The following is an 8,789-nucleotide window of genomic DNA, read 5'->3' as shown; positions in this document are numbered from 1 at the left end:
TCACCCAGCCAGGCGCGGGCTGGCAGCACTCACCAGCACTCCCACCATAAGGGGCTTGGCCAAGGGGCACCTCCTTGGCAAACGGAGCCTTGGGGATGCGACCCTGAGACATGAAGGGAGGGAGCTTCCAGAGATCGTGCAGGAGTGCAGCATCTGCCAATTCACTCAGCGCTGCTGGCCCGCGGAGCAGCATGGCACGCCGCTGTTCCATGTTTGGAGACAGTTTATACTGGAATAGGAGCAGTCTTTTTTGTTAAAATGATTATTATTTTTTTTTTTTCCTCCATGAGAATTCACGACTTCTTAAAGAGAACTCTGCACGCTTGCACAAGGGCTGGACAATGGGGATGTTACAGCTTGGCTGTGTGCAGCAGATCCTCTGTGCTACTACTGCAGAAGACAACGTGAAAACAAGGATTAAAACAGACCTGGGAGGGCCCTCAGAGCCACAACAGTCACCTGTGCACCCTGAGATCGGACCAAGCAAGCCCAGTGAGACATTCACACTCCACTTTGTGCTCTCTGGCAGAGCGCAGCCTCTTTTCTAAAAGCTGCATCCAGATTTTTAGAGCTCAAAAGAATCACTCTGGTATTGGAGTTGGATCAAGCACAAAAAACATCCTCAGCCTTCACAAAAATACCAGATGGCTGCAGATGCCAGCTCCTCTGGCCAGGCAGCTTTGTCAGAGGAAAGGCCAGCTCGTTGTGCAAGCTGCATCCCCGACACAGCCCTGCTGGCAGCAGCGCCTTCACAGAAACCCTGTGAGAGGAGCATCAAAGCAGCGTGTTCCCAAACGTCCGCTCTGCGAGGCTGTGCCATGCTCCTACCTACCGTGTTCTCTTTCTCCAGGCGGCGGCGGGACCTGCAGGAGCCACTCTGGCTGTGAAAACACTCCTCTGAGCTTCCCAGCGCATGTGAAGGGGGAAATGAACGGCAGGCAGAGTTGCCAAATCGTTGGAAACAAATCTAAAAAGCATGCCTGGGCGTGTTAGGTAGTTCTGACTCTAAATGGTGAACTCTGCAGTATCCAGTGTGGTTTTAGTGCTCGGTGTGTCAGCAGTGCCACGCCAAGTCAGTGCCCCCCTGCGCTGCAGCTGCATGCACACGGCATGGCGATGCACAGCAGGACCTCAGGCTCTTCTCAAGGACAGCACTGTAGTTTTCTCTCTGCTCGGTATCACCTCTCTCTGCTGCTATACTGAAATGTATACGAATACAATCTCTTCCACATAAGGTCAGTGAAAGGATTTCTGAACCATTTGGAGCTTCAGAACCACATGTTGTTGTGATCCTTCACCCTCTGTGCATGGCTCCATTTCCGAAGATCACTGCTGCAAGAACAACAGAGCAGCCAGCGTGCATCGGTATTGCTTTGTTCTCTGCTCTCTGTTTTCCACCAGCACCCAAATGGGCACCATGGGGTCAGTCCGTGCCTGCCTGGGGAGCAGGGCCTCGTAGGGCTGACAGCACTGCACAGCTCAGGGCACTCATTGCCACAGAGGGGTAGGAAAGCTGGGCACCGCATGCGGTCATCTGCTGCGCTCACCAAAATGCGGTCAGCCAAATGGGCCTTGTAAAAAACCTGGAGGTGCAATTAGTTTCTAGTAAAAGAAAGTCTTGTCTTTTGTCTTGGAGTCCTAAAATGGCTGCAAGACAATTAAAACCAACTGAAAAAAGAAAGACAGCGAGGAGTGGTGAGATGCCCTTTTTGGGGAGCGTGGGCTGGTCACGTCCATCTGGAAGGACCTCAGAGAGAGTGGTCACTTTTGATTACTACATAACGTGAGTAATCTCTGGAAAGATGAGTCCTTCCCTCCTGAATCACAGCAAAGGGGGAAAATAACACACTCCAGAAACAGCAAGCCATCAGCCCCGCTCCGGGAGCCACCCAGGAGCCCCGCCTGGACCCAGCAGGACCCCAGCACCTCCACTGGGGCAGCCCAGAGCCCGCAGTGCCCGCAGGTGGGGGGCACTGAATGTGCTGCGCTGACCGCTGCTTCTCAGCCCCTCAGTCCTAATGCAGCAACGTGAGGAGCTGAGAGACACCCCAAATCCCTGCTTCTCCCTGTAGATACACACGGGTACACTTAAACACAAGAATTTTTTTCTAATCTCCCAGAACTCCATTTTGGTTTTCATTACTATATATAGAGCGCTGGGATGCTCGGTTTATTTCTTGTCCCTTTGCATCTGATTATTATTTTCAGCAGAGTTCCAACTCTCTGTGATGGGCAGATTTTAACTAGAACATAACTTCTATTCATGCAGACTTCCAGTATTAATGAACCCACAATGGCCACATATAACGTAGAAGAATTTTATTCATACTGTAATTCTATCCCATCATCCACTGCAAATATTACAATTATCTTTAAAATGTCATAGAAGATCATTTTGTTCCACTTAAAGCATAGGAAGCCTGGCGTCGAACGATCACACTTCTCTTGAATTTGCTCATATGGTCATTCAGACGTATTTTCATGATCTGTGAAGGTTTAAAGCAAAGAATCTGTTCTGTGTGTGTGCTGAAGTAACTTCTAAGTGGTGAGGCTAATAACCTGGTGAGTAACCATGAATGTATCTTGCACATGATGCAAAACACTCACAATTTTCGTTACGAGTACAACAGAACGGCAATAGGTTAAATAACATACAGGAGTGACCTTTAAAAACGTGTCTTAAAAGCAGCACAAGAGAACACAAAAACAGTGAAAGAAACTAGAAGTTTTACAAACGCATACACTTTTATTGGCCTATAGAACGGGCATCTGCCCGTGTGGATGCATGTCACAGAACTGCAAGGCTGAGAAATGTGCATGGTCGCATTTAACAACACGTGCAAGAAGCGTAACGTAATCATAATAAATAGTAGCAACTGAGATACACTGACAGGGCTGCTGGAAATACGTGGAAATAAATTAAGCACCTTGGAGTGGTGAGAGGACTCTGACTGCAGCCTGGGAGCTCCTTCCCACTGCAGTGGCAGCACTGGGCAGCACGAGAGCCTTCTGCTGGGAGGCAGCAGGACAGTGCCAGGTGGGCTTTGTTAACTCCAAAGCTCATGTCAGTGTGGGTAATTTGAGACAAGTTCTTAACTAACACCTATAGTTTCAGGAGGATTGCTGCCTCATTTCATTATACAGCCTTTGGCATGTAAAAGGTATGGAAAGTTCCTATTTACTCTGAGTGGTGCTATCGTAAAGAAGAAATACAGTTTTGCTGCAACTAAAAGGTGGGCAGTGCTATTTAGGGTAGTGGAGATGCAGAGATTTGCGGCAGTTAGCACAGAAAACTTCTCCTTCAAAGGAAAAGCTTCCCCAGAGAATAATTTGGATGATCCCAACCTGCAGGGCTGCACAGCAGAGCAAGGTCCAGCTCTGCAGAGGCTCTGCTCGATACCCACATCTGCACAGAGCAGCAAGAGCTGCCAGCAAGGCTGCGGGCACACAGAGCTTGCTGCAACTCCTGGTGCCTTTTGTTCTGCCATGCACATCTGCTGCAGGAGGCAACACTTTGGAGCACATATTTGGCTGGCTGCACACTAAAAAAAGGCATTTGAATTGAATTAAATGGACTTCATGTGAAAGAGCCCTATCAAACTGCTGCTTTACACCTGCCACCATCTCCTGAGCATTCCTTATAGTATTCAGAGCAGCAGCTGAGGACACTCTGGTGCAGATAAATATGTTTCAAAGCACACCTAGTTCAGTGAAGAAGTTCTCAGTGGCATTTAAGGAACCTGATGCAAATCCCATGTAAAAAAGGGAGAAATCAGATAACATGGCTCCTAAAGGCTCCATCCATCATCTGACAAACCGCTGCTTCTTGGACGCCTCACCCATAGGCCCAGCTGTCTGTTTGCCCTGGCATCTCCTCAGAGCTACAAAGCAGACCCAAAGGGCTGGTAACACAGAGCAGTAATGGCCCCTGTTTCTAAACCACAAAGTGACTCAAAAGTCCTACTTTTCCTCAGCTTACTGGAATGATTAAAATCTTTCCCTAATCGTCCCTCTTTAATCGCAGAACTGCCACTGACCACGTGGATTTTGGAAACCTCCAGTCCCTAACCAGTGAAAAGTCTGCTAGGAGTGACAGGTAGAGGGACATCACTTTATCAAAGAAGCTTGACAAAAGGTGAGTAAGACTGGCTTTGAGAATAGCTGTAAGATAGTGAGGGAAAGAGACATTTGTCTGTAGTTTAAATAGTTAAAAGCACAGTTTTATCTGTACGATCCAGCAACAGGTAAAAATCTTGCCTGCAAGCCAAAAGCCTGCTCTTCCCTGAGCACCTTCCCAAAGCTAGTCTTATCCAAACAGTTGTCTTCTTTCTTAAATGATACATAAGATTTGAACTGACATCCAGTGCGTGACATAACAGAAAAAATACACATGAAATGCACACCTTTTATTTTTTCTCGCTAAAGCCATGGAGCTGCACGGAGCTAATGTAAGTGCACGAGGTCACACAAAGGCAGCTTTCCAAAAGGAATCATTCAGACAGTGAGAGAGATGAAGCTGTTGTATCTCTGAATGTTTCTCTTGAGGATCTCAGAGCAGGGGCCGAGCACTCGTTCGAAGCGGGGCCGGTCGAGCTTCACGCACTTCAGGGGTCCACGTGCCACCACCGTCGCAGCCCTGGGCCGGTTGAGCAGCAGTGCTATCTCACCTGGGGATGGGGACAAACACACCATCACACCTCCTCTCCTTCAGAGGGTGCATATTGAGGCCACCATGCAGTTGCTTCGGTTGTAGAACACAGCTCTATGTTATCCTGACAGACACTTGACATAATTCCGTTGACAGTACAAATGCATGACGCATGCATAATGCATGCGTGTAAAATGCCTTTGAAAACAAATGCATTCAGACTGTTTTGCTGATTCTGGGTCTGTCTCCTGTCAGCCACACTGCTGTAAACCAAGGAATAGTTTCAGCTTCCATGGTATCTCTCAGTAGCGCTGAAAGTAGAAGCTGACCTAGGCACAACCCCATGTTCGTTAAGGAGTAGAACACTAATTAAAACAACAACTACTCCATGCAATTCCAGTTGCTATTTTTCTAAGCCACGTTTATGCTGAATTTTCTTACCAAAATAATCTGATGGACCAAGCCTTCCAACCTCGACATACTCCTCGTTATCAGACCTGCGCTGCAGAACAGAGGCTGTGCCCTGGAACAGAAGAGCAGAGGAGCTGAGTGACGTGCCCAGAGTGGAGGTGCCCCATCCCTGCAGACACCCACGGTCAGGGGATGGGATGTAAGCACTGATGGAGCTGTGGGTGTCCCTGCTCAGTGCAGGCAGTGGGACCAGGTGGCCTTTAAAGGTCCCTTACAACTCGAATGATTCTATGGTAAGGTTACCTTGCTTTTCTTGACCCTGTTACCCCTTTGGGAAGCACTGAGTGCAGTGCCCCCTTTCGTGGGACATGTCTCACTCCTTTCGTTCTGCTAAGGCAGAGATGATCACCTCAGTCAATTTCTTATACACGAATAAAAAAGATCCACCAGTATGGCAAACTTGGTTTCACTTTTATGAATGTGGCATTGTTCAGATGCAGGCATTCAGCTCACACAAGGCAAGAGGAACAGGACAGAATTCAGTAACTGCTGCCATTATGCTGTGCAGATGTATCCTTCAATATCCTTTAAAAATATGCTCTGAGTGGATGCAGAACCTTACAAGTGATGCAGGAAAGACTTTCAGCATAAGGAATAAAAAGGCACTTTTCCCAGTACTATCTTGGAACATGGATTGGCAAGGCAGCACCAAGACTTTGCTCTTCACGTGACCATTCGCTGGCTCTCTTGCTAAGGTTGTTGGCAAAGGCAGTTTTTAATGCTTAGTACAACAGAAGGTGTTTTTTTAGTGGCCGTTTGTGATCTGGACACCTGTGAATCAGTTGCTTGGGAGATGGAATGTGCCTTGTCTCCACTCCTGCTATGAACTACAGTACTCAACGCATGCCAGTACATGTCACAGCTCAGAAACACTCTATTGAAACCTTCAAAGGGGTCTGACATGCAGAAATATTCTAACCTGGAGGAAATCTTAAATTATTTGTGGCATCACAACTTTGGAAGGGAACATAGAAAGAATCTCCTTTCACTTTTCTAGGACCTGGGGCCCAGAATATTCGCTATTATCTGGCAAATTACTGTAATTTGCTTACTTCTGAACAAGCACTACTAAGCTGCTGCAATACTGCTGTATTCCATCGCGTCCCATTTCATAACAGGGTTATTTTTAAGCCTGTATAATTTATGAATTGCTGGGCCACTCTCTAGGTTAATTTGTAATGTAACCTTCCTGTGCTACACAAATGAAGAGGGACATCATTTCTGATGATGGCAGCAACCAAAGCCACAAATAATGGGCGAGCACCATCTCATAGGTGCTAAGCATCTGATGGCTTTTATATGTACTTGATGTACACCAAATTAATCTGACACATTACAAGTTATAGTTTCTCATTTTGCCCATTAGTGGTAATCAGTGCTGAGTATAAATTACTAGATATCAGACTGTCATCACATTATATGGGCCACGACAACTTACCATTCCACCCCACCTCCCCTGCGCCGTATCAGCATTAAAAAAAATACTGAATAAACACCAGGACTGCAAACCCGGGTCCATTTGAAAACAAATGCAAAATTCTTCTTGGTTTCAGCGTTTTCATTCTTGATGTGGTGAACAGCTGACGGCACGAGGCACAGAACCACGTGCTTGGCACAACCTGCACCAGCAGGGCACCTGAACTGGGAAAGGTTGTTCCAGTACCGGCTCCCAGGGCTTCAGAAATAAGCCAAACACACGGAGGGAGGTTGGCTTTGGAGTTCTGGGGAGATAGCTTGGGGTTAAGGCATGCCATGCACATAACACTGCCCACAGCCCGTGTGAGGACATCCAGGAAAGTAACTGACAGAACTACATGTAAGAAAGTGATTTGGTGCCTGTCAGGTTTCCAGGAAGAATTCCTTATCCTTGATATAACTAAGTTGTTTCGCCAAAGCTGCTGTTTTCCAAGGTCTTCCAGTAAATCTGCAAGGGGATGAAAGCGCAACGATGGTGTCGTGAGTTTTGTTATTTGCATTTCCTGCAATCGTTCAGGATGGAACACATGGGGAACAATGCACTTACTAATCTCTCCCTGGCCACGCTTCAGATCAGGTGTATCTCATGGGGCCCAACTCAATGCTGTTCTTATTGTCTGTGCTTTGGAGTCAGGATCAGCTTCAGAACCGCTTCCAGCCCCTGTCCTCTGCTCAGTCCCCATCTGGAGCCTGGCAAAAGCCTAACCCCTTGACCTAAATAGCTGTCTGCAATCCACGTCTTCATTTCTTTCCCAAACTATTCTTCAACAACTTTTATTACAGATGTTTTATTAGATACAACAACAAAAAAAGTCTCTTAAGTAATCAGACTGACTGCTCAGGTCAAATGAGAAAAGGTGTCAATTCCCCACTGCTCACCTTGAGCACGCTGCCATAAAGGTAATCACAACATCAAGCAATATTGCTTTCATCTCCTCTTGTGTCAGCTTTTACGGTGGTTAATATTTTTTTGACAGGGCCAGTATGATATAGAGTTTCAATAAGTCAGTCTTCTGAAGCAATTTCTTCCACTGTTCCACTACAGTTGGGCTTTTTAATCCAAGAAACACCATGCTATCTGTTGGAGGAGGACAGATGTGTCTGGCCTCCACAATAAACACTCAGCTTGGCAGAATAAAGCAATGCATATTCCAGATACATATTTTTCCACTCTTGTTTCAACAGTCACATCGGCTCTTCCCATTGCCCAGTGAGAATGGGTCTGTCACAGAACAAAAGAAGTTTCCTGACTCCTGAGCACACAGTGTACGGCCCCACTGCCTGCTTGGCCCCTGCACGAGGCACAGCCCCATCCTGCCCCATAGGAAGGCCGTCCCCACCTGAAAACAAAGATGTACTTTGCACTATCTATCCACATCACCTTCACTTTAGGTATCTCATCTCTGGAAACAGCACCATTCTAACTGGATTGGAGCAAGAGTCCAGTGGTACGTGAACAGTACGTATGTATGAACTGTGTGAACAGCACCAGCAGAGCAGGGCAAAACTAGAATAATACACAACTGTTATCGATACGCTTAACGAAGTTCTCATACCACATTATTTAAGTGTTGACCCCTATCTTTGCTCTCATCACAGGTTTTGTGGCTGTATTTCACTTCAGTTTATTTCTCAAATCTTTTTACTGCAGTTTTTGAGCTTTCTGTCCTTGCACTAGAGCAAAACCCAGCCTCACATGAGTGCTATCATCACTCAGTAAGTCTCCTGGGTGCTGTCCTGGGAGGTACAGGCATTATCTAACAAGGATTCAAGGGGCTTATCGCTCTCAGCCCCAGCAGCATTTGGTCTCAGCGGAAGAGATTCCCCCTTAAACAGCACACGGAATCTGGCAGGATCCAGCTCTGTGAAACAAACTGCACAGTCCCAGATTGGCAGGATGAGGCTGTTTAGTGCTGCTCAATTTAAAACGCTGCCTTGTACGCGGCGAGTCATTTCAGCCTCCTACGCCGCGGAGCAGAACTTTCAGAGCACGTGCTCAAACACTGTGAAGAAGTTTGACACTATTAAATAAATCAGCACTTAGTGATACGAGACTGAAAGCAGACAGGCATGTCTTTCTCCTAGCAGACACTCGGGAGTGAAATGATCTTCAGTGGATCCAGGAATATTCCCTTTCAGTCACTGGGGAGTGCCTGTATTCGCAGGAACCGATATCACTAACCTCCCCTCCTCT

General features: G+C 46.9%; 1 protein-coding gene across 1 annotated transcript in view; it reads right to left on the bottom strand.

The window, feature by feature from the left end:
- Positions 1-2,304: 2,304 nt before the first annotated feature.
- PRKAR1B (protein kinase cAMP-dependent type I regulatory subunit beta) overlaps positions 2,305-8,789 on the bottom strand; it is an 87,705-nt gene continuing 81,220 nt past the window's right edge. Inside the window, exons 10-11 of the mRNA XM_042827681.1 lie at positions 5,090-5,171; positions 2,305-4,667 (exon numbers count right to left, since the gene is read on the bottom strand). Coding sequence (XP_042683615.1) covers positions 4,495-4,667; positions 5,090-5,171 — 255 coding nt within the window. The 3' untranslated portion in view covers positions 2,305-4,494. The remainder of the gene's footprint in view (positions 4,668-5,089; positions 5,172-8,789) is intronic.

The sequence above is a fragment of the Centrocercus urophasianus genome, unplaced genomic scaffold (assembly GCF_019232065.1).
Source record: "Centrocercus urophasianus isolate 14NV4802_14NV808 unplaced genomic scaffold, USGS_Curo_1.0 seq_29, whole genome shotgun sequence".
NCBI lineage: Eukaryota > Metazoa > Chordata > Aves > Galliformes > Phasianidae > Centrocercus > Centrocercus urophasianus.
The sequence above is the reverse complement of the archived record's forward strand: the minus strand, read 5'-3'. Positions and strand labels throughout refer to the sequence as shown.